The 26,245-nt window shown below is 40.1% G+C and overlaps 1 protein-coding gene and 1 non-coding gene across 2 annotated transcripts in view; one reads left to right on the top strand and one right to left on the bottom strand.

The window, feature by feature from the left end:
* The window catches only part of calcrl2 (calcitonin receptor-like 2), a 36,404-nt gene extending 27,916 nt beyond the window's left edge, over nucleotides 1-8,488 (top strand). Inside the window, exons 4-13 of the mRNA XM_068331528.1 lie at nucleotides 294-401; nucleotides 595-707; nucleotides 2,786-2,877; nucleotides 3,095-3,224; nucleotides 3,446-3,599; nucleotides 4,686-4,746; nucleotides 5,165-5,231; nucleotides 6,112-6,330; nucleotides 6,713-6,754; nucleotides 6,871-8,488. Coding sequence (XP_068187629.1) covers nucleotides 294-401; nucleotides 595-707; nucleotides 2,786-2,877; nucleotides 3,095-3,224; nucleotides 3,446-3,599; nucleotides 4,686-4,746; nucleotides 5,165-5,231; nucleotides 6,112-6,330; nucleotides 6,713-6,754; nucleotides 6,871-7,143 — 1,259 coding nt within the window. The 3' untranslated portion in view covers nucleotides 7,144-8,488. The remainder of the gene's footprint in view (nucleotides 1-293; nucleotides 402-594; nucleotides 708-2,785; nucleotides 2,878-3,094; nucleotides 3,225-3,445; nucleotides 3,600-4,685; nucleotides 4,747-5,164; nucleotides 5,232-6,111; nucleotides 6,331-6,712; nucleotides 6,755-6,870) is intronic.
* Nucleotides 8,489-10,282: 1,794 nt separating this feature from the next.
* trnaq-uug (transfer RNA glutamine (anticodon UUG)) lies at nucleotides 10,283-10,354 on the bottom strand. The gene has a single exon. It is a non-coding gene; the product is annotated as a tRNA-Gln (tRNA).
* Between the last annotated feature and the right edge of the window lie 15,891 nt (nucleotides 10,355-26,245).

Genomic DNA, 26,245 nt, shown 5'->3' with positions numbered 1-26,245 from the left:
TGTGTCCTCTTGCGGCTACATTATCACACGGCTACAAATCACAGATTTATAGCGTATGTGTGTGATAACACACCTTAGGGAAATTTTTTTGATTATTTATTAATATAATTTACGTAATATTTTAATATAGCAGGGCACCAGTTTTTAGTTCTGTTTCCTAAATTTCCAGTTGCTGGAGCATCCTGACAATATAAATAAAGCATCTTAAGGTGCACGCGCGCGCATACACACACACATACACGCACTTCTGATGCCCTATATCTGAGACCTTGTGTTTGTTCTGCCTCCCGTAGGGACCTACTGTAACCGTACATGGGACGGCTGGCTGTGCTGGGGCGATTCAGCTCCTGGGACTGTCATGCAGATGTGTCCTGAATACTTTCATGACTTTGACCCTGCTGGTGAGGCTTAATACACACACATTTAATACATGAAGTTGGAATTTTTTTATGATTTCTCAATGACTTTTTTACATTGTGTCCTTGCTGTTTAATTAATTACAGTAAATAAGTAAACAGATACACATTAGCTTGTCATTTGCTGTTTGCGGCACCGGGAGCGACTTCAATTGAACTTTTTTTATGTGTTAAACAGAAAAGGTTACCAAAGTGTGTAATCCTGATGGCCAGTGGTTCCATCACCCTGAGAGTAACAGAGTGTGGACTAACTACACCCAGTGTCAGGTCTACACTGAAGACAAACGCAAGGTGAAACACAGTCAACACTAATACAATCCCAGCCACTGCATGCGAGGTGATTTTAAAAGTTTTCGTTAGCATACATTTTGTCTCCCTCAACCACATTCAGGCAGTGTCATTGTTGAGAATCAGATACATGGAGAGATCACCTCATTTAGTTCTTTTACTAGACATGTATTGATATACATTAAAGCTGCTAATGTCAGAGGTTGTCTGTCACTGCAACCGGAGCCTGAACATTCCAGCTTGATGAGGTAACAGTGGTTGTTGTTAAAACATGTACATGTATTGCTTTGATTGGACATGTGTTTCTCTACCTTTTTTAGTCACCATTACACAAAATACGTGGCTATGGGGAGAGGTGTGAAAACATTTAATGTACTATCAGTGGGAAACCCGAGTCTGATACGGCACACAAACTATCTGATCTGCCACCGTTGGACGGGAGGCAAAGAGTCAATTTCCTTTAAGGGTATTTCTCTTCACACGAGCTCATGGAAAAATGACTAAATATTATAGGACTGAGCAAGTTTTATGAACAATTCTGCATCTCTTCTCCTCTCTAACAATGGTGTCACCGACTGTAGTGGTCAACATTCTGAGGAACACGCACCCATTTATTGAAGTAATTTCCAAACTTGTTTTAACTTTGAATCACTTTTCCTTTTTAAGACATTGCAAAACAACATGGTCCAAAGTAGGGCTGAATTTGAGTCTCTTCAGAACAATTTCTGCTTTTTTTTTGAAGGAATATCTTTCAAACATTTTTGTGAAACAATTACAGTGCGCCCTTGTTCCTCGTGGTTAATGTGTTCCAGGAACCCCACGCGATTAACGAATTCCACGATTAAGTGACAAAATAGTTATCTTATTATTTACGGTAATTTAAACATGACCCTCCCCATACTGATATTAATCCACCTTCTATCTGTATTACCTTTTCCCACACTCTTATCGACTGTTGAAAGCATTTTTGTGTCTCACGTAAGTCCAAGACTCACGGAAACGAGTGCACTCCCAATGCCGTCAGCCAATAGAATCCGCGTACGGTATCACATGACTGCCAACCAAAAATCGGCGATGAGGTGAAGTCGCTAGTGTTGATGTGCAAATGCGCTGGGTGCACTGTACAGAGATTTTTTTTTGTCTCTTTTGAGTTCTGATATAGAAGTAAATCTATAGTAGATTTCTTTTTTACCTCTGGTTTTTTGTGAAGGCCCAGAAAGCAGTCTAATGTTAGTTTATTGTTACTTTTAACCTTTTATTCTAGCTCTTAACTGAATCTTATTTATTTCATTAATTACGGTTTTACTTTTTTTAAATTTTATCTTTTTAGACTGTTTATTTTATTTTATTTTATTTTAATAAGTTATTATTTTTACCTTTTTAGTCCGGCCTCTTATACCGTCATCTTTTATCTCCATATTAATTAATTTCTCTCTGGTGTTACTTAACTTCATAGTGGCGAGTGCAGGATAGTGTTTCCTATATGTTCTGAACTTCTCAGTGTTTTTAATTGTGTGTGTGTGTGTGTGTGTGTGTGTGTGTGTGTGTGTGTGTGTGTGTGTGTGTATGTGCGTGCGTGTGTGCGTGCGTGCGTGTGCTGGGGAAAAGTGGAGATATTTCTTGTGTAAACTGTCTTTTGTATTGTTTTTATGTAAAGCACTTTGGGTTCCTCATTTTGTATGAAAAGAGCTTTATAAATAAAGATTGATTGATTGATTGATTGATTGATTGATTGATTGATTGATTGATTGATTGATTGATTGATTGATTGATTGATTGATTGGTACATAGATCCGTGTGTTGGACTGGTCATGGTTAAGGTTATGTAAGACATTGTTCCATCAATGAATTTTAACAAAATAACATTTATCCAACAGGATGAATGTTTTTCTTTTGTGCGTCTAAAGTTTCTGTTTCTCAGCTTGTATTTTGTTTCCTGTCTGCTCTAATGAGGCTGTAGCTCTTTGACAGCATCCGGGACTTCACTGCTGAACTTAGTATAACCCGAGTATAACCATCCTCATCGGTTAGTGAATGTATTTAGATCTATTCAATAAGCCGTCCTTCATCTCTCTTTGCAGTTTGCCATTAGTCTCTACTACCTGGCCATGGTGGGTCATGGCTTGTCTATTGTTTCCTTGATCATCTGTTTGCTCATCTTCTCCTACTTTAAGTGAGTCATGACTACTCAAATCAACACCTCTACAGTATTCATATGCCTCTATCACTTCACTGTTCTATCTGATCACTAAGTCAGTTTTAGTGTCATATGATGCATGCTGCATTATATAATGTGAAAAACATAATGAATGTGGAGGGCTAAATGTAGTAATGTGGAATTTAAAAATGTCAAGAAATATTAAAATACTTTCCCTGTTCCTCTCTTTCAGGAGTCTCAGCTGTCAGAGAATCTCCCTCCACAAGAACATGTTTCTGTCTTTCATTTTTAACTCCATTGTTACTATAATGTGGCTCTCGCTCTCTGTGGCAAACAACCAATCCATAAATGCCAGCAACTCGGTGAGTTACATTTATCACTGAATAAAAATGGAAACATGATTTCCTTTTTCACAAAGTTTAAGTAAAAAATGTGAGATGAGACGTTTTGTGGATACCAAATAAACATTTCTATCAGGTTTCATATTTCTCAAAGTATCTTAGTGTGTTCTCAGTGAGGGTGAGAACACCAATCTGTTGATTATTTCTTTTGTTTAAAATAAATGTTCTTCTCTGTCTGTTAGATCAGCTGTAAGATTCTGACGGTGCTGAATCAATATACATCTACTTCCAACTACTTCTGGATGCTGTGTGAAGGCATCTACCTCCACACACTCATCATAGTGGCTGTTTTTGTCGGGGAACAGCAGCTCTTCTGGTACTATGTCCTGGGATGGGGTGAGTTATGACAGTGAGAAGTTTCACCAGGCATTTCCCACACACACACACACATATATATATATATATATATATATATATATATGTAGTTTGCAGCAGGAAGCTCCCTCGTGGGACGAGGGAGCTTCCTGTCTCACTGCTCAGCCTCCCTGGGAAAGTCAAAGCAAAGTCCAGCTGTTGAACCTTAGATTCCGAAGGAGAAATGCGTTTTTCGCTCTAGTCGTGGAACACAGGACCAGCTCTACGTTCTACGCTCTATGCGAGGATGCTGGAGGGAGTCCACACATGCTTTGTATACCTGGAGAAGGTTTATGTCCGTGTCCCCCGAGGAATCCTTTGGAACTCTGGGTAGGAGGGGAGTCCCTCCCTCATGCGGATGAGTTCCAGTATCTCGGGGTCTTATCTACGAATGAGGGAAAAAATGGAACTGGAAACAAACAGGCAGATCGGTGCAGCGTCCACAGTGACACGGTTGCTCTACTGCTACATGGTGATGAAGACAGAAATTAGCCACAAGGCAAAGCGCTCTATTTACTGTCTATGTTCCAGCCTTCACCTATGGTCAGAAGCACTGAGCAGTGACCAAAAGGATAAGATCAGTAGTACAAGCCGGTGAAAATAAGTTTTCTCTATAGGGTGGCTGAGCTCTGTCTCACAGATACAGTGAGGAGCTGAGACATCTGGGAAAGGCTCAAGGTAGAAACGCTGTTCCCCGTATTGGGCGGAGCCAGCTGAGGTGGAGTGAGCATCTGGTCAGGATAAACCCGTTCCTTAGTTTACTGTCCTTTTGATAAGCTAAGCCAACTATCTCTAGCTACCAGTTGTACTTTGAGGACCTTTAGAGCTGACAGTTGTGATTTGTCTTGGTTTTGGACAGTGTTCTGCCTCCTCTGTCACAGATCCTTTCCTATTTGTAGGCTAAGTATGGAAGCTAACTCCTGATATTTATGTAGAACAATTGTTGCTTGTTTAGCATATTTCTCTAACTGTCAGGATATTATAAGACTATAGAGTGAAAAGGTTTGATGACATGTTGAGTTGCTGTTTTATGATATTTCTCTGTTTTTACGCCCGCTCTGTCCACAGGTTTTCCTGTTGTACCTGCCATCACATACGCTGTTGCTAGAGGACTCTTCTTCAATGACAGGTAAGATATATTATTACTATTACTCTGTACTAAGATATATCAAGACAATGAGCAGTCCCAATGTCAGAACCCAAAGGTGATAAACTGATTTACCTGCATCTACCTAACATGAAGAGGTTTTTCTTCAGATAAGTCTGTCAGTTTGAGCTGACACATCTTGTGTGGAAGAGAAATAAACCTCTGGACATTTGTAGTCTGTGTACATTTTGGTGCAGAAATGATGTGAAATCAGTTCCAAGCCCCGTGAATCAAGCCGTGTTCTCCTGTGACCTTCCTGTTTGATCATCTTCAGAATGAGAAAAATTGAAAAGTATTGATTTGCTTCATCAAGAGGGGCTTTAATGAAGCCCTCCAGCTGTTGTACGTCTGTGAAACCTCATTGAGATGTTGTTTTTATCTCCATCTGTGTTTGTTCCAGGTGTTGGATCAGCTCACACACTCAATTGCTTTATATCATACATGGGCCCATTCAAGCTGCACTGCTTGTAAGCAATCATTAAATTATTTTCTTTTACATTCATATATACTCTTCTCCTTCAAAGCATCCATCCATCCATCGTTTAAAGCCCCTCATGCGCTGTGGTGGGTCACAGGGAGCGGGCGCCCTTCCCAGCGAACTTAGGGCGTGAGGCGGGGGAAACTCGCGGAGCCACACAGAGACAGACAAACACACATGCACACACTCATACCTACGGACACTTTGAACCTGGCCAATTAACCTGAAGCGCATGTTTTTGGAGGTGGGAGGAAGCCGGAGAACCTGGAGAGAACCCACGTAGCAATCTTTTGTTAATTATTTCAAAAGGCAGACTGTAAAATCTGTTTTGCTCTGAAGTCCAATTTTAAAAAGGTTGTGACTCACAGACATTCATTCATTCATTCATCGTCAATCGCTTCGTCCGCTGTCGTGGGTCACGGGAAGCTGGTGCCTATCCCAGCTGACTGAGGGCATGAGGCGGGGGAAACTCTGGGCACGGAGCCACATCGAGACACAGACAACCACGCATGCACACACTCATACTTACAGGCAATTTGGAACGGCCAATTGACCTGAAGCGCATGTTTTTGGAGGTGGGAAGACGCCAGAGAACCCAGAGAGAACCCACGCAGACACGGGGAGAACGTGCAAACTCCGCACAGAGTGGGACTTGAACCCGGAACCGCCTTGTTGTGTGGCGACAGCGCTACCCACTGCGCCACAGTGCCGCCACATGTACATTAACAAAACACTATTTAATCATTTCATTATTGACTAATGGCTTTGATTTTAATTTCAATTGAATAGAAATACAGAAGAATACATATAAAGTTGTACTTCATCAGCTTTGTTGAATTTTGTAAACCTCTGCTTCAACTGAATTTTAGGTGAACTTCTTCTTCCTTTTGAACATCGTCCGGGTTTTGATCACCAAGCTGAAAGAAACCCACTGCGCTGAGACCACAGCCTACATGAAGGCAGTGAGGGCCACGCTCATCCTCATCCCGCTGCTTGGTGTTCAGTTCATCCTGTTCCCCTGGAGGCCAGAGGGACGCATCAGCCGAGCAATCTATGACTTTTTTGTAAACATCTTCTGCCACTTCCAGGTACACTCAAAAATAAAGTAATGTACTCATTCCATTACACTGCAAAGCCTCATACAGCCCCTCTGTGCTCCTGACTTGAAATAATTGTTTGGCCTTTCGTCTGTGAACGTTCATTGGCTCCTTATGTTGACCTATCCACCCAGTCCATCATTCAAGTGAAGAGTGCTCTCCTCCAGAACTGACAGTGAAAAAACAAGGAAGATGCATTCTCAACAAGTTACAACCTACAGAAGCTACATTCAGTTTCTAACTATGTCTCTTTTGATCCAGATTTTTCAGATTAAATTTCGGGACCAGACTAATTGACATGAATTATTTACAGGATTATCTCTGAGATCTGTCATCCTAACAAATGTGTAATCTGTGTCCTGTTATTTCACAGGGACTCTTGGTTGCAATCATATTCTGCTTCTGCAATGCTGAGGTACGTTCCAACTGTAATGTTCAATGTAAATGTGTTTTAGACAGGATATCATATTTAAAATGAGTCACACCACAAGTTCATTTAGCATGAAAATGAATACCTTTTCTGACATCCAGGCCCAAACAGCGCTGAAGAGGAAGTGGGTTCAGTGGAAGTCTGCCTGGGATAAGACCGGCTGGGGTGATACACCTATCACCAGCAACCACTTCAACTACCACAGCTCCTCCATTACGGAAACCAGTCGCGCTACAGTCAGCCTGGAGCAGCCTGCAGTTGCACCCTCTGGACAGAAGGAAGATAGCCCCCAGCAGAACGCAAATGGCCCGCAGAAAAACAGCAGCACCTGGGAAGTGGACGCGCTAAACACAATGGGGCCTGTGGACATCTGATGAGAGACAGCACGGACGACACACACACACACACACACACACACACACACACACACACACACACACACACACACACACACACACATGCACTGTCTCATATATTGGCAGAGAGATTTCAGGTGAGTGTTTCAAATGAAAGTTAACTGAGCAGTGAATGTAGAGTATGTGCAAAAGACAAGAACTTCAAAATTCAATTTGAATGGATGCACTTCCTGGAACTGAGGTGTGTATAGAACGTGATGGGGTGCAAATAACCTGATTCAAAATGGAAGTGGAGCTTTGAGAACAGGATAATGACTGGTGTGTTTGGAATGGATCTGTGGAGCACTGCACGAGTTTGAGCCCTACTAAATCTCACTGCATTAGAAGCATGGTGATAGGGGGCATTTGCCAACAAATACCACACGTATAATACATACAACTTATGTTGTGTAGGGTCATGGGGACAGCAGCCATGGGTAAATAAATAACCGGTGTCGCTCATGTTCACATTGTTTGTCAATAAAGAGTCATTGGTTCACCTGTACTGCATGTTTTTTGATGGCGTGAAGAAGCCAGAGAAACTGGAGGGAACCCACTCAGACGCAGGGAGAACATGCTGCAGGACTGTCTGGGTATGAGGCCTTGGCGTTACCCACTGTGGCATCCACACAACACAAATACAAACAAGTGACGTTGTCTCTTCTACTTTGGTACAAGTGGTGGGATAAATGTTTTTCCTGTCTCTGATTAATTCCACTTGAACCAGATACTTAGAATGTTTTCATTCTCATAGTCACTGTGGATTGGTAATATTCCTTGTGATTACTGTTTTGGTTGTTAATATGGACTGATTCATTATATGTAAAGGTTAATATTATTGTTACACTATGCTTTTATCCAAATGCACAAATTATTTCACTAATACATCCCAGAGACACAAAGTATTTTAATGTTTTTCTATTGTGCAAACACAGTGCTGTATACACACTGGCCTGCAGGCTATGATACAGACACCTTTTCAGTTCCCACTGAAGTATTTTGCAAATCTTATGTTTAAAAGTGAGCTTTTATCAGATATAAATTATGTTGGATAAAACCCATGTAAAACAAATTGGGAATATACATTTTGAAGTGTGGGTGCAGCAGGGTTCACTTATCCACCAAATGTAAAAGTAACAACGTTTGTTTTCAACTAATTTTTTTGCCATTGCTATTCTACATATAAAATACGTTCATTGACATGTTTGTTAAGACATTCAAGAAACATTCCAATAAACGTCTTTGATATTTTGAATTGAAGCATATTACTGTTTATGTATTTTTAACAGGTTCATGTGGGGAAATAAATGTATGTGAACATAAAACTGTGGTATTTAGAGTTTTATTTCTTAATAAAATTCCTTAATCTTTGCACCTTTGATATTTCCAGTTGACATATGGTAAGAATGTAATGTCCTGTGTGAGACCCACACCTATCCAACAGGACTACATCCAACACAGCTGGACAGATAAACACCAAACCACACAGGATGTAAAACCCCTGCATTATCCTTACTGCAGGTTAGGGGATGCAGAATAGGGAAAATAGGGACGGCACTCAATAGCCAGTTCAATATACAGAACTCAATCGCGTTGACTTACCTTTCCCGTATTTCATTCAGATTGCTGTGAACCCCTACACCAGGTCTTCGACCTCAGTCTCCAGCTGGGGAGGGTCCCGTCCTTATGGAACACATCGTGCATCGTCCCTGTACCCAAGCAGAGACACCCCACAGAGCTCAATGACTATCGACCAGTCGCTCTCACCTCACACGTGATGAAGACCCTAGAGCGACTGGTCCTGTAGCTTGTGCGTCCCCAGGTGCAGGGTGCGATGGACCCTCTCCAGTTTGCCTACCGGCCACAAGTTGGGGCTGACGACGCTGTCCTGTACCTCCTCCACCGGGCCCTCTCCTACTTCGATGTCGGGAGCTGTGTGGTAAGGGTGCTGTTTGTTGACTTCTCGAGCGCCTTCAACACCATCCAGCCCCAGCTCCTGCAGGAGAAACTGTCATCCATGGCTGTGGACCCCTATCTCGTGAGCTGGATTACGGACTATCTAACAGACAGACCCCAGTATGTCGATATGGGGAACTGTCTGTCATCAGTGGTGACCAGCAGCATAGGGGCCCCGCAGGGAACGGTACTCTCCCCCCTTCTCTTCACCCTCTACACAACGGACTTCCATCACAACTCGGATACGTGCCACATGCAGAAGTTCTCTGATGACACTGCAATCGTGGCATGTATCAGGGAGGGCGACGAGAGGGAGTACAGGAGAGTGCTGACAGACTTTGTGGGGTGGTGTCAGCAAAATGAGCTTCAGCTAAACATCTCCAAAACCAAGGAGATGGTGCTGGATTTCCGGCGGGCACCACCCTCCCCACAGCCAGTAGCAACAAGTTCACATTATAAAACATATAAAAGGACAAATTTTCAAAATGAATAATACATCAGCCAATTTCCATTCGAGTGATGATTTCAATTTTATTAAATTTAGAAAAACTGTAGGATCATGGAAAGCCATAGGTCCCACCAAGAGCTGACCTCAGACCGTTGGTTTCAAAGTCCAAGGTACTAACCATTACACCAGGGGACCTTTGTTGATCTAGTTGGCGTGTTTTACAAAACCACATAAAAACTTTCACTTTGCTATATCATTTCAGTATAAAAGATGTGTGGAACTAGTTGGTGTACAGTGGCTAATCTAAGCTACCTATTATTCAGAGGACATGTAAAATGACAAACATGGTGGTTTTCTGACTTTTGCTGAGATGTAGTATCTGTATGCGTCACAAGAGGGCAGTATTTATGTAGTCAGCACATGGATTCTACCCAGTGCGACCCACTTGTCAGCGGAACCCAGTACAGACGCATCTCGTCACAGACATTTTTGTAAAAACCAGAAACACTAAATTAATGTTGGGGAAATGTTGATTTTCAGAACGTTCATTAATGTCTAGCATTCTACATATTAAAGTTTTAAAAGAGCCGGTAACCTAAAATAATTGTCCTCAGCTGCATTAGGATCATCGCTATTACTCTGACATTCGTGTAACATCAACGACGAACCGTGCAATGATACTTATCTGAGCTTTTACACATTACTAAAAGTACGAGGTCCCACCGAGATTTGAACTCGGATCGCTGGATTCAAAGTCCAGAGTGCTAACCATTACACCATGGGACCAAACTCCGCAATGGCTGTTGCAACTATGTATTTTGTCTATTTCTGTAAATATTATCGCGGATTCAGGATGTAGGTAGAGTTCTTATATTCAGCAGAGTTAGGATATAATCATGTCAACCTGACGAGACTATGACTGGAGTTGAACCCTGCTGCTAGGACCGTGTTAATCTGCTTAGTTAACAAAGTCACACTATCGATAGGACAACAGCTGTAATTTATCGATGCATTGTAGTACCCACATGTACCACATGGGGCCAGCAGCTGTCAATCAAAATGACCCTGCCCGTCTCGATACCTACCTGTAGATCTATCTGTCTGTCTGTCTGTCTGTCTGTCTGTCTGTCTGTCTGTCTGTCTGTCTGTCTGTCTGTCTGTCTGTCTGTCTGTCTGTCTGTCTGTCTGTCTGTCTGTCTGTCTGTCTGTCTGTCTGTCTGTCTCTCTATCTTGACCTCCTTCCACACAAGGAAGGAGGTCAAGACTCCCTCTTGACATGCTGCTCCATTAGCCCAATTTAGGACCAGCAAACACACACACACACACACACACACACACACACACACACACACACACACACACACACACACACACACACACACACACACACACACACACACACACACACACACACACACAAATACAGATGATTAAACAGATACACACAGAAACACATTTGACCTGTTAAGACAGATTGGTGTTAGATCAATGTGTTTCTGGACTTTGGATGCAGGAATACGACTAAAATCAATAGACTGCAAGGCTGTCTGATTACTCAGTGTCACCCCGGATTCAATCTATATTTCCTATGCTGGAAATAGGTCGCTGAAAAAATAACACACATACTATAATTGTTTTCCTCCTCATGATCTATGTAGCATGTTTGGAATTTTCCAGTCTATAGACAACCATGGGTCATGGTGTGTAAGTGTAGTCACACAAAGGCAAACAGGAGTAGGCAGGCCCTCCTCTCAACCTCTAATCCCAGTCAGTTGGCTAAATCCTGTTTCAGAGATAATCTGAATGTTTGGCTAATCGGAGTTGGTCAGTAACCAGACCAACCAGATAAGATGGATTGTGTAGAATCAACAGAACCTGACACACATCAGCTTGTAAATCCAGTGAAGAAAAGTTCACACTACAAAACAATCCTTTTGCCTCTGTGACTCATCAGTTTCCCCACATGAGGCCAGTAATGTTAATCTTCTTTATCTCTCTTGATCAGCTGTTAAGGGCTTTTTTATATTAGCTCTTGAGTCTCTGCCAGAAAGGGTTTTTAGAACCTGATCTAGAAGGTATAAAAACAACATTTGTAAAGGGGCCACAGAGTTCTACCTCTGGATCCAGTTTTAGATTTTCATTAGTTAGACATGTGTGATATAAAAAGATCTCCTCTCACTCCAAGCAGAGCCAGATGAGATCCAAATGAGTTGCAGTATCTTCGGACATTTTTAAATTTGACCACCATTAAATAAGATGACACATGACAGAGGAATCACTTTATTAAGAAACTCTCGACCGTGTTGCGACAAAAAATTGACAGACCAAAAGCAAAAAGCAAACCGAATGTAGTATAATTACGCAATCAATACATATGGCTGTCAGACAGCCATATGTACAATCTTATATGTACAAATCGTAACATAAATCATAAGAGATGCAGCAAAGCAGAAGAATGCTTGTAAATATAAAGCTGTCTTGTTAGAGAACACTTTAACCAGAGAACAGCATCTGTCTGTCTGCTAATAGTCAAGACAGTTTCTCTGAAAGACAAAATGAAGGTAACAAAAGAAATGTGATTTCAGTTATTAGAGTAAGAAGTACTTCGTTAGTTGCATTAGTTGAGGAAATTCTTTTCTTCACTCCAGTATATTTTTCACACACATCCATGCCTGAAGGACGAGCATAGACATGCTAATGCAGGGGGAGATGGTGGAGTGACCCTGAGAGCAGTTAGGGGTTTGGTGCCTTGCTCAAGAGTACATTGACAGGGCCCAGGAGATGAACTATCATCCGTCTACAATCCATACTTGTCTTGAACTGGCCACAATCTGCTTCTCAAGTTAGGTCCCTGTGGATTGTGACCACACTAGTTAAAAAAAACTTTGTTTTGGAACTGGCATAAAAGCAACAATTTATTTTTTTGTAATCTGTTGGTGATGAATGCATACATTTGACGAATTTGACGATTTTGGTCTCAGACAGAGTCAAAGAGCAGCCAGTTTAAATATTCAAGGCTCATCTGGTCCTGACGTCCGGCTCAACAGCTCTGCTCCTCTCTGCTTTCATGCAGTCTCTAAAGAAACAGACCCCAAAACATATAGAAACTAAATGCAAGCTTATTTAAACAAACCTGGATTCTTGAAGTCAAATTAGCCTGACAAACTTATATCTGAGATAATATGAGATTTTCCAACTGCATTAACATCCACTTTGTGAGTTTCTAATTATCAGTGTTTAGAAGGCCAGCTTGCTAATATTTGCAGTAGAGCACCAAATGTAGAATCAGATGCAGTTGAAGCCGATTGGACTACTTATCATGTTGTTTTCAAAATTTTAAACTTTGTCCTCATGGTGGTTTGAGTTTAAATTTATTGCAAGTTGAATCATGATACATCCTCTGGAGACCATGCCCCAATGATATCTGTCCCAAAAATCCATAAAGTACAGCAAAATTAGGAGTGACTGATGATGTCAATGATCTTCAGACCTGCTAAATACATGGAAATAGATTGCTTTGTCTTTAATTTTCTAGAAAAGAAAGAAATTAGATTGAATGTTTTTGAACTTGTACAAACACAAATGCGTCCAACTTAACAAATAATCAACAACCTTTTCTTCCCTTTTTAACATTACAGACTAGAGGAGACCAAAGTTTCTTGCTGTGGTTTGCCTGGTTTGGTTTCAACTGGGTTGAGCTTGAAATGGAGTTGTTTCTGAGTTTACTCCAGAGAATCTCAGTATCGTTTGAAAATGATCCAGGAGAGTAAAGACAACGTCTTCTTGTTTTTCTTGTTTGATTTAACCCTCTGTTCTTAGATGTCTGAGTTCATATTTTGTCAGTGCTACTAGATATTAGCGCTCGGGGTGCACACACATTATCTAAGGACAAGGGAATGGAAAACGGACACCAATGCTGCACAATTAGCCCAGGTCATTTTTAGAGTTAAAGCTTTACTGCCATTTAGACTGTCTGGGACTGTGTGTCCAAATAAGCCATCATTAATCATTCTCTCTGATGCTAGTCAAAAAGTGATTGATGTGCTAGTATTTAGCTCAAAGCATAATTCTCCTACCTTCTGTTATACTACTCAAAAATGTATATTTTGCCAAAATTTTATTACTGATGATTTTCTCTAGAATCAGAGTAGAATGTATGTACCGGTACCTGAGCAATCCATCACATGGGGGTGAGGCCTTGAAATTCTGAATGTGGACCCTCACTGTCAGAATCAGGTAAATGTATCATCTGTGTTCGTCATGGTTCCTGTCGCTATGTCTCTTTTTGGTTGTGCTTCGAGGCTTGGCTGTATTTGTGACATCAAAGGTTCTAACCACAACTTCACATCAACCTGGCAGGAAGCCAGACACTGTTTATATAACATTAAAACTGGTTGTGCCTCCTTTCTCAGACTTCTGGTGCTATTATACTTGATGTAATTGCAACACTTTTCTCTCTTACCTTCTTGAGCCTCATCTACCCACAACCCACATGTCTATGACACTCTCCCCAACTGTCACCCATGTTGTCTTATTTCCTCTCATTCACATCCTATGAAATGTGTTGTACTGTAGTATATTTGAGCAAACTACAATCTAGACGGCGGCAGTTTTCTTCACGTTCCTCACTCCCCCTGGGCAATAATCTACCCTCTTCCTCCATGTCTCCACAGTTTCTCCTACACAGTCTTTCATACAATCATCAAACACATACTCGCCCCTCTATACACAGCTTGACTTGCAATGCCCCTTCATTGCAGTTCTGTCACATGTGATATAGTCACTGAATATCCACACTTCACGCCTGCCTAGTCAGGGTGGGAGACGGTATCAACACATCCAGCAAAGAGAGACTTCTGACAGCGCTACAGGCTGTGATAGATGTCACTGAAAGGACAAGTCACCACGAATTGTCCTGAGTAAAAAAAATGTTCTAGGAGGGTGACTGAAGCTTTGTGTTGATCATGTTTATTTTAAGTCCTTTTTACTGAAATCATTAATGATGTTAACTTTGTTATCAAACACGCTGTGCTGTTTTACCTGCTGCGATGTTGCTCAAGTGTTTATCATGGCTTTGTTCAGAGAACTGAAGTTCATTTACAGCCAGATATAAAATTTGCTCACTGACAAATAAAATTCCCCCAACGTTATTTCGAGATATTTATTAAAACAAAGACTTAAATATATTTTATTTCAAGTATAAAGAGCACAAATTGTGATTATTACAAGCAATAAATTAAAAGGTCAGATATATCTCATTCATTTTAAGGTGATTTATGTGTAGCAAGAGTTATGCAAAATTTATGTTGTGATGTGGTGCAAAGGCTTCTGTCTTCTTCGTATCCGATTTGTTCTTTTTCAACAGTGGAGTTGCAACCTTGGCAACTGTGGAGTGCAGAATTTGAATCCAAGACAAATATCCCTCTGGAGACAAATCTTATCATATTCCACTATATCATTTTACTGTACCATACCGTATCATTGCACTACATCATCATCATATCATATACTGTATGTATTATATATTATAATATTCTTGTAATATATATTGTATCCAATTGTATTGTAATGTATCTTAATGTATCGTATTGTATTGTATCATCGTATCATAGAATTGTAACTTATTTCATTACTGTATATCGTAGGGGTCACGTTGAGGCTCTCTGTTTTGATTTCTGTGAATACAACTGGAAAAGCTCAAAGTATCAATTGAAACTGTTCAATTTATTATTTTATTGCAGTTTATTTGTGACATGTCTGTCTCCCTCTCTCTCTCTCTACACTGCTGAACTGTTATCAAAAGGAGGACACAGCTTCTCTCAATCATTTGATAAAAACATCCACGGACTTCTTGTCAATCACTCCATTCTCACTGTGTAATTTATCTTTGTGCCTGCCTGACTGTTTGCTGTTATATCACTGTCTTGCTTCTCTACTCTCTTTTGTTATGATTTTCTCTTCCATTGTCTGTGCGGCAATCGATGTAAAGGCTAAAAGATTGTAATTATATTCTACAGGGTTTTTTTCTAACCTACCTTGACACACTCTTTGTGTGTGAAGGTCACAGCCATCACACCAAACATATTAGCCTGAGCTTCTGTATCACAGTGTGATACAGTGTGATGTGGAAGAATTTGTAAAAGAGTACGCATTTTTATCAGCAGTTATTTTCATTAATTTATTCATCTTCAGTACCCTTTTCTTTGCTGTCGTGGGTCGCAGGGTTGCTCTAGCCTAACGCAGCAGAATACAGAGAAAACTCTGGTTGCGACGCTAGTGCGCTGCAGAATCAGCAGTAATTTAAGCACAAATATTAACTATGAAAAAATAAGGAGCCTGAAACAATGAGTGTCTCAGTTACAACTCTTTAATATTTAATGTGAAGTGTCACATTATATTCCCTGCCTTTAAAAATAATATACAACAAGCAACCAACAGTTCATTAGAAAACTTGATTATCAATTTAATTTATATTCTGAAAGCAAAGGGTCTTAATAAAAGAAGAAAGATAACGTTAATGTGAGTTTTCAATAGTGGATTATGTTGAATCAATTTCCTTTTTGTGATTGAAAAGGGATATTTGATTTTTCTTAACTGAAAACACAACTTTATTCAGAAAACCACACTATTCCATGATTCGTTAGCATTGCTGTCAAGTTGCTCAATGGGCTCAAAGAAAAGAAAAGTCTTCCAAGGTTCTACTTTTTCTAAAAAACCCCAAAAAGAATTGGCAGGCTTAAAAGAATGCACCACATTCACTTGACCCGCAATTGAGAGAGTGATGGCTCCACCAAAATGAAGTACATAATAACAGCAGCAGCATGACTGGACAACACTACAAAAAACAACAAATTGACAGCTGCATATAAAAACAAGGCAATCAGAGACTGCAACATCCCGCGACAAGCTTGATTTCAAAATTTTACCCTGACCTACTTTCATAATGGTCACAGAAATGAATTCTAAATTGTACTATTAAGTATGACATTGACCTAGTTTTCCAAAGGTGAAGGTCATCATCACATTTTTGTGCCTCTGGCTTCTTGAAAATGTTGTTTTTTGTTATGTGATTATATCTCATCGGGTTTCAGAGATGTGTACCTAAAAAGGTATAAGAGTGAAAATTTGACCTTGACCTAGTTTTTCCACAGTCAAGGTTATGTTGTAATTTTCATACCCTTGCCTCCCTGAATATAACGCCTTTTGTTTCGTCTTTCTATCTTATCCAGTTCCAGGGATATGCGCAAAATAATGTAAAAAAGTTGAAATTTGACCTTGACTTAGTTCTCTCACGGTCAAGGTCATCATCTCAAGTTCATCCCCTTTGCCGCCCGATTAATGTGATTTTCTTTTCATCTGTCTATCTGCAACGGTTGTGAAGATATTTGGTGGACAGATGGAAGCTCAAACACACACACTAACAATTGAAATACAATCAACCCTCGATTTTCGAACATAATCCGTTCCAGAAGGCTGTTCGAAAAGTGAGTTGTTCGAAATCCGAAACTATTTTTCCCATTATAATTAATGTAAATAATTTTAATCTGTTCCAAGTCTAAAAAACAACTTTTTCTAAGTTTTTTTTTAACTATTTTACACCATAAACTGCACTGTATACTGTTTACCATAAATAAAAAAGGGTAGAAATAGACACTGTGTTTTATTTTAATAAAAGATATCCTATCGAACTTTGAACACGAATGCGCTACGGAAGAAGCATCCTGGGCATTCGAGTTCGCTCGGCTCCCGAGTGAGTCGCGTTCAGGTGCGCTCGGCTTCTTTCGGTTTGGTCGAAAGCCGAATTTTGGTCGAGTTCAGAGACGTAAAATTTTCAGATTTTCTGGTCGAAAACCGATTTGGTCGAGAACAGAAGCGTTGGAAAACCGAGGTTTGACTGTACATCACCGCGTCACGGGATGTAAACAAGATTGAGTTACAGCTTAACATTGACTAATGCCAGAGGAGTGCTGCTCTAAACGTGCCTGTTCAGAATGGGATGTTTGTTTGGCCTGTTGTGTTGCTGGTTGCATCTTTCTTCAGACACACTCTAAGAACCAGTTTTGTATTTTGCTGGAACATAAATAATACAGTGCAAAACTCTACATGTGCAGTTTGTGCCTAAGCTGACATTCACATTTATTTATTTTGATTAATAAGTTACAACCAGGCACAGTGGTGGAGTGGGTAGCCCTTTCGCCCACAGCAATGTGGCTTCGGGTTTGTATCCCACTCTGTGCGGTGCTTGCATGTTCTCTCCATGTCTGCGTGGGTTCTCTCTGGGTTCTCCGGCTTCCTCCCAACTCCAAAAACATGCACTTCAGGTTAATTCATTCATTTTCCTCCACTATATCCGCCCCAGCGGGTCATGGGCAGCCGGAGCCTATCCCAGCTGGCATAGGACGTGAGGCGGGGGACACTCCGGGCACGATGCTAGTGCGCCCCGGAGTCACACACAAAGACAGACAACGATGCACACACACACACACACACACTCATTCCTACGGACAATTTGGGACCGGCCGCGGTGCACTGGTGTCGCTCCCGGAGTTTCCCTCGCCTCACGCCCTAAGACAGCTGGGATAGGCTCCAGCTCCACGCAACCCGCGACAGCGGATAAAGTGGTGACAGAAAATGGATGGATGGATGGAAGTTACAACCACTGTAAAAACATGTTCCATATGTTAAAAACAAGACTCTTTGTACTGTGTGGTTTCTGTGGGTTCACTTTAAGTGCTCCACAGTTTAGGGCTTACAGAGCAACATACCGTTCGGCCTGGGTTTCCCACACTTTGTTTTCTGCAAGAATCACACTTTGACTGATATACATGTTGTTTTTGATCAGGGACAGACATCTTGGCAAGACCTCATTGTCATGATTGAGGTTACTTGTTTTGGCTAAATCCAAACCGCCGCTTCTGCACAGATTACCGTTCATCTGTTCTTCTTGATATTAAAAGCATCACTGGTCAACGTGCTACGTATCTAGACTGCACCACAACTCAACAATGTACTTCAACGGACCCCCAGCAAATCACATCTTGTGAGTTGCTGGGGTATGTGTACTGAAATATGTGTATGGATTTGTTTTCTTGGCCTACTCCTGCTACATACCAGCACTGCTGTTGTTTGAACTGATAACATGTATGAGCTCAGTAACTGGATGCTTAAAATGAGAATATTGTGGACATGAACAGATATTGTGAATTTTAGTGGACAAACTTATGTTTATTTTTAAATCATCCTGAGGGTAAGAGGGATTCCATCAAGAATTAGAAACTCAGAGAAGAAGCTTTGATGTCATTAGAAATTCCAAAAGGACAATAATCCTAAGAAACCTCAAACTCCGAGGCTTGGCTCCAGAAGTCCTGGATCATTCTAGAGGCCATTGTGTTCATCTGACTTGAATCACATAGAACATCTGTGATGGGATTTGAAGGACGTGGCTGCAGTACATAAGCCCAAGAATATCCCAGAATGAAGGATCTTTGTCCAGAGCTCAGATTCCTCAGGAACATTGCCAGAAGCTCATGTCTTGATATGCATTTATGTCTACAACAGGTTGCAACAGCTAACATGTCTCCATAAAGCACTAAAGATGCTTGTCATTAAGGAGATGAGACTGCAGTTCTCATTCATATTCATATTTCTTTTGTATTTGCGAAAAATATTTTTAAGACTTCTTGTATTTAACCACATAAACTGTTCTTTTTGTTGTTATTACAAAATGCTGGTTAATTATATATTTTCCTATAAATCTAAAATGCTGTGGGTTCTGAGTCATTCTGCTATCAGCTATATATATATATATATATATATATATATATATATATATATATATATATATATACACAGTACATAGTATATGTGCCTTCTGTCATGACGTTGAATTTACATAATTTGAAATGTTAACTGATAACTAAGAAATTATTATTAACTTAATCAAGAATTGAAAAATACAGAAAGACTAAGACTCAAAAAGTTTTTTTTTTTTAAAATCTGTCTTTTAAGAAAATCTTTCATTTATTTTGTCATTTCTCTCACTTGACCAGACCATATTTGGAAGAGATGGTTTTTACAATTGATAGAGAAAATGCTTTTTTATAATTTATATATAAGGTATATGACTGGCTCATAGATTTGAACCAGCTTTCTGTTGAATTTATGAATAAACACAAATTAGTGTTCCTCCTGCAATTTTTGTAAATTTCGTGTTGACATTCTACAGATCCAAAACTTTTATCCAACAGCATCATTATGCAGCCTCACACTCCAGGAGCCACTTACCACTCCAAAAAGAGCACTATTCAAACACCGCACAACACAAACACTACTCATTCGTTCCTGCGGAGCAGAAAGAGCTCTAAATCTGTCTGAACCTGTGTTTGTGCTCCAAGACTCCCTCCAGGTGGGACACCTCTGATAAAAGCCACAGACTGCATACTGTACCGAGAAGAACTCCCATAGACAGGCTTATTGCTGTGAGCAAAGCTGTGTGTGTGTGTGTGTGTGTGTGTGTGTGTGTGTGTGTGTGTGTGTGTGTGTGTGTGTGTGTGTGTGTGTGTGTGTGTGTGTGTGTGTGTGTGTGTGTGTGTGTGTGTGTGTGTGTGTGTGTGTGTGTGTGTGTGTTTATGGTGGTAGTTGCAACAATGTCAGACAAATAACAGGCAGGCAAAACGGTCTACTACAAAATAAACACATTCACACCTGAACTATTTCCACAGGATAAGAAGGAAACAGTATCACCAAACTGATTTGTTTTGGTAGATGGAGGAATAGAAACCATACCAGTTACTTTGAGAAAATTGTGTCAGACTAACAAATAAGAACCTATATGGAAAAATAATTGTGCTCTTCTCATATCAGTGATGTGGGATTTGGTCACATGGTACAGCGCTGTGAAAGCAAAAGGTCAGCAGCTGAGCACTGAGCACAGAGGTGCGCCACAGAGGGGATGAAGCTTTCCTGACCTTTTGGTTTCTGAGAAAGGAAAGCCAATCAGTGTTGTCCTTCCTATCCTTGTAATGTTGCCATCACCATTGTGCAGTCAACCGTGCTCTGAAAGGGGTGTACGCAATTTCTGGGTGTTGATGTGCAGTAATTACGTGAAGTCACAAGAACTGAAATTGACCCTATGCCTTGTTCATAATTCTTTTTGGCTACAACCTCTATCTGACACCAGATCTAAAACACAACCATATGATTCATAACAAGTCTCAGAATTCATCACAATTAATGAAATAATGATGCAGCATTCATAGCTTGTATCGTTTGCTGTGGTAACAATAGTGTGGAGACAGTCCGTCTGCTCTTCAGGCTGAGGCAACACGGGGTTTGACCGAAGTACCTTCCTATTGTAGCAACAAGCTATATTGCTCTGCCTCCATTTCCCCCAGTATAATGGAAAACAGCCATGCACAACAATGTCTTGTGCATCTCTAAATTCTTTTGGCAGTGTTTCTGCAACTAGAAACTCATACTATGTCTCACAACCATGAAGATTGTAGATTATAGTGTCAGAGGTTGACAAGATGCCAGCTGACCCGTCGTATGCTGATTCATACATTCAGATTGTGACCGTAAAATAAGGGTATGTGAGACAAATTCTGATAATGATGTGAATTTTTTTTTGTTTTTTAATTTCATTTCAAGTACTGTAATGTGATGTGATGTCAGGGTATCAGGGTGTTTTTTAGCAGTACTTTGACAAGGCCAGACAGCTCCCCAGTTGAGACTGGTGTAATTACTGTGACAGTGTTTCATTTAACTTTTTAACTTTGCCATCCATAAATTTGTTATGCTGAACTAAGATCATCCCTCTCCATATTTAGCATACAACCATGACATCAATAATCATTTCCTGAAATGCAAACTATGCTTTTTACGTGTGGATTATTCAGTAATACATTTTTTATTCAATTAATTTCACATCTGCTTGACCACTCAAAGGTTTCCAGTAATAAACATTTATAAAACATTTTCCGCCATTATTCAATTTTGCAGAACCACAGGATCCCTTCAGCAGAAGAAACCAAGGTTAAATCATGACATTGGGAAATGGGGAGTAGTTTGAATTGTTTAGTTTGGTTTAATAGATAACATAAATCTGGAAAGATAATATGCATGAAAGAAAGGTGTAAAAGCACTTCCTGGGATTCCTCTTGTCTGATTGGATTAGAGTCTTGGCCTATAATCCACTCCAGGACAGGGCAGGTAAAGTGATTTGCTAACAGAAGAACAGTGTTAATGGTCTCTATATAGCACTTTAAGACTTGTGTGACCACACACTGGACTTCATGCTCTTGATTTTTAAGAGGTCGATGTACAAATCTGTGGTGAGCCCCTGAGCAATGTCGGAATTCTAACCAAGATTAAATATCCTCTATTTTTATACCCCCAAATTACAGTCAGTCAGTGTCTCCTGCTGGGGTGGAAGAGCATCTGGAGCAGCACATAGACCATCATGCAACATTAACCTTTCATTAAAACTCAGACTGATGGGGTTTCTTTGAGGTTGCTAACTTCTTCAGACAGATGGAATGGATTACTAACTAATTATTCACTAGAGCCGTAAAGGAACAGTTCATCCAACTAAGAAATAAGAAAATTCAGATGGAGTTTCTAAGATGTCGTAATATTTGTTGAGCCTGACGACCAACAGCATTAAGCATTCTCTTGGACAAGTGGAGAGGAGGAAGCTGCCACAGAAGTGGACAGACCCCAACATAACAGAAAGCTCCCAGTCTTTGCAAACCACAGACTTAAGCTGGATGGTTCACCCACCTTTGTCACATGGGGTGTACGCGGATGCTTTTAGTTTACAGGCTATGATGAAAAATAAATAAAGCCCAACGAAGAGTGTAAATAATATCTTTTTAGGTCACATTGGGATCATTGTGGTCCCGCAGATGAAGCACTGTCAAATTATCTTGTGTTTGATTGCTTTTGTTCTCACTGCAATGTGCTGGCATCTTATCCAGGGTGTACCCAGTTTTATGCCTGTAGCCTGCTAGGATAGGCTGCAGCAGACCAGTGACCTGTGAGGTGGATAAGTGGCTGTAGATAATTGCAATTGTCAACAAGGAAATGGATGGATGGAAGGATGGATGGATGGATGGATGGATGGATGGATGGATGGATGTTTTTGTTCTTAACTAAATTTTCCACACCTGTTGTTTCGGAGAATGATGCTACACTGACAGTCCAAAAATGAAACTTCCATCAACTTCCATTTCATTTTCTGCCCTTTTAATACTTGCAAAATTTACAGACTAACAATAATCATTAGTTTTTGATGCAAACTGAAATGTGCATCAAAAACTAAAAACATGTGTACAGTAAGTGTACAACTGACTGGATAAATAGGTAAATAAATTGATATATAAAGCATAAACAAGTGTGTCTCTGGGGAACTATATGGTGATGGCTATATATATTAGACAATTTCAGCTAAAATTTGGTGAGTGGTTGAAGCAACGTCATGTAAGCGATCACACACATGTATCATCTCGTCTGTTAATAGGCTGATTTTTACTGTACACTTGCAGTTCCTATCTTTTTACTTGCAAGTATACGTACCTGAATTTTGTAATGTTGCTAAACATTCACATTGCATATCTGCGATCTGCTGGCTGCACCTTTTTCCTGAAACCTCGTGTGTTTTCTCTCCCTGATATAAAATTACTGAAAACTTCCCAAGTGATTGTTAAACTCAAATCAGGCTAGAAGAGCATGTTGTTAAGTTTTCCTTTTATGGTGATTCATCCACAATGCAAGTTTATTCTGTAAACAGACAAATGCTGTTAAAGATTAGTCAAGCATGTGAGCTCAAATGATGTTTTTTTGTTGAAATCTGTATTTGAAGGTATCTAATAGTTGGACCTCAGCAGGGGAGCTGAAGACCTCTGCTCTGAAGACCTCTGTCCCAGTGTACGATTCCTTCATGACATCAGTGCTTCTTCCCCCTCTCAGGCCTCCTCTGCACACTGGCGTGCAACAAATACAGCAACCAGGGACACTTAGCCAAACATTTACTCAAGGTAGGTCAGGGAGTTAGCAGCGCTGTCGAGGGGGACCTCAGCAGCCCTGCTTAATTTAATCTGTCTTCACTTTCTATATTCTCTTCTAAGTCAAAATTATCTTACCACAAATTTAAAACATAATATGAATGAGTCTGCATCAAATCTAACAAACAAGTCCCTCGCCTCCACCTCATATCAAAGATTTATTCTGTTAGGGAGCTAATTGCTCACATTCAGAGTTTCGACAGTCATTTCCTCTTTTAGCTCACAGCTTTTGTAGCCTTCTTGTTGAAAAATTAAAAGCAAGTTGCATAACGCAGACTAACAATAATGTCCTTGCGAATAATCTCCCTATGAAGCCATGATGCCAGGGACCCACCACTGCTCAGTTGTGTTTTCTAAAAAGAAAAAAAAAAGCTTCATAAATGAGTACTGTATTATGTTGCTGTGTGGCATGCTGTTGTCTGCTTTGTGGCGTGTTTCTGTCATTTTTTCCCCCTTATGTTTCTTGCTTTCATACATACCATTACTCTCAGAATTTCTTGTTGATGTTTTCCTAAAATCTAATCATGCAAAAAGTTGAAATCTTAAGAATGGGAAAGGGAAATGGGGAAAGAAAAAAAAAAAGATTTACAACATAGAAAAACTGACTTGGCCTGACGTGTTTCAAACATGGAGATAAAAACATATCTGAGCGTTTTATTTCAGGTAGGTTATTTTTCCAGAATTTTCCAGAAAGACATGCCAGAGAAAACAGTACTTTATGAAATACTTCCTGAATTGAATCATCCTTCACTCTCTTTTGAGCTTATAGACATTTGCACCTGTTACTTTGAGAGACAAAACTCAAAACAGTTTGTGGGATAAGACTAAAAGGAAAATGATATATCCTCAGAAAGGTACAGCCGCACAAAGACAACATAATCCAAGATCAATCTGGAGAATACAAGACTAGACCAAATAAGTCTTGAACAAGTTATAATGTACAAGTGTGTATGTAATATGATTTATTTGTGTATTTATTCTGCAGTATCAGCTATTTCTTTTATTTCATCAAGTATATACTAGTATTTAATAATGTGTTTTCTTCAGCAGAGAGATACAATTTACAACTGAAAAAAGCAGAAAATCCACTTTTTAGAAATACCAGAAGCAGAGAATATTTATTTCTCTTGCCTGACAAATTACTTGAATGGTTGCAAAATAAAAATGAATGGGTTGAAAGTGATTCAATTTGGGGCAATATTGCACCAGCCACGAGTGAATCAGCCCAGTGTTCACGAGACGAAAGTGATCTAAGCGTGTTGCTGTAAGGAGCTGTGAGAGGCAGTGAGAGGCCATTGTTAGTGAAATGATTTCCATTTAACTGAACAAACTAAATACTGTGGTTGAGCTATCATCATCTCTAGCTCCTTTTCAACTTGCATGTCAACATATGGGATTGCTTATGATGTAATAAGAATATGAACAACTTAAACTAAGACATAGGCTGACATGTTATGTTGTGAAACCGACACCACCATTGTTAATAAGCTGAATCTTTACAAACCTGTATTCAGTATTAGTTTTATTCAGTGGTAGGCCATCAGGGCCAGCAAGGCTTTATCTGCTGGCCTGACATAGGCATAACTCATGATAATATTTATGCTTAGTAATGTTTTAATGCATTTTCCTCAAATAAATTAATTTAAAGATATGTAAAAATATATACATATATACATTGGGATATAATATGACATGGGCCAACACTGAGTCAGTGTTCTATTTTTAGGTTCAGCTAGCTTGTGTTGCCAGGTTAAATGAAATCTGCCCAGGACCTTCAGAATCTAGAATGCAGGGGTCCCTGCAATGTGAGAACACGAGAACATGGGCACGTATAGTTAATAGACAGATCGATAGCCAATCAGATCAGCCAAGGTTAACTCATGACATTGGGAAATGGGCCTTCTAGGAACTACTAGTTAGCCCACATTGTCCTGACATGTACATGTCCTGTGATTGGATAATTACTCTGAGAAGGCAGTGCTATGCATTATGTGTGTTATGCATACGCACATTTGAAGAGAAGCTCTTGTGAGACTAGGTCGTCCGATCCCTGAACGAGCTCATCACATCCTGCTTCAAAGTTGTGATGTATTGTAAATGTCAGTGTTCGTGTGTTCGTCCGTTCATTCATTCATCTGTTAGTATGTCCACCACATATCTTTGCAACCGTTGCAGAGAAGGATGAGACAAAAAGCAGATTACTCAGGCGACAGAGGGGATGAAAATGAGAGGATGGCCCTGACCTTGAGAAAATGAGGTCAAGGTCATATTTCAACTTTGTATACTCAGGAACCGGATAAGATAGAAAGACGAGGGAGAGGGCTAGTGTGAGTAGATCAAAGCTGGTGCTTTGATCTACTTATGCACTAGCTTTGATCTGTGATCAAAGCTAGTAGATAATATACAAGTATGATGCTAGAATAAACTGGTAGCTACATCCTCCACGAAGAACCGCTGGAGTAAGCCTGTAGTTTAATTCCCCACAGAGCATAGTAATGTACTTTGAGTCCCAGGACCCCCTATGATGCTAGAACAAATGTGTCGTTCATTCCCCACAGAGCATAGGACAGTACCCACAAATTCTTTGGTTGAGCTAAACCATTCCAAATGTGCT

The sequence above is a fragment of the Antennarius striatus genome, chromosome 2 (genome assembly GCF_040054535.1).
Source record: "Antennarius striatus isolate MH-2024 chromosome 2, ASM4005453v1, whole genome shotgun sequence".
NCBI classification, from domain to species: Eukaryota; Metazoa; Chordata; class Actinopteri; order Lophiiformes; family Antennariidae; genus Antennarius; species Antennarius striatus.
Note: the sequence above shows the minus strand (reverse complement) of the source record. Positions and strands in the feature narration are given on the sequence as shown.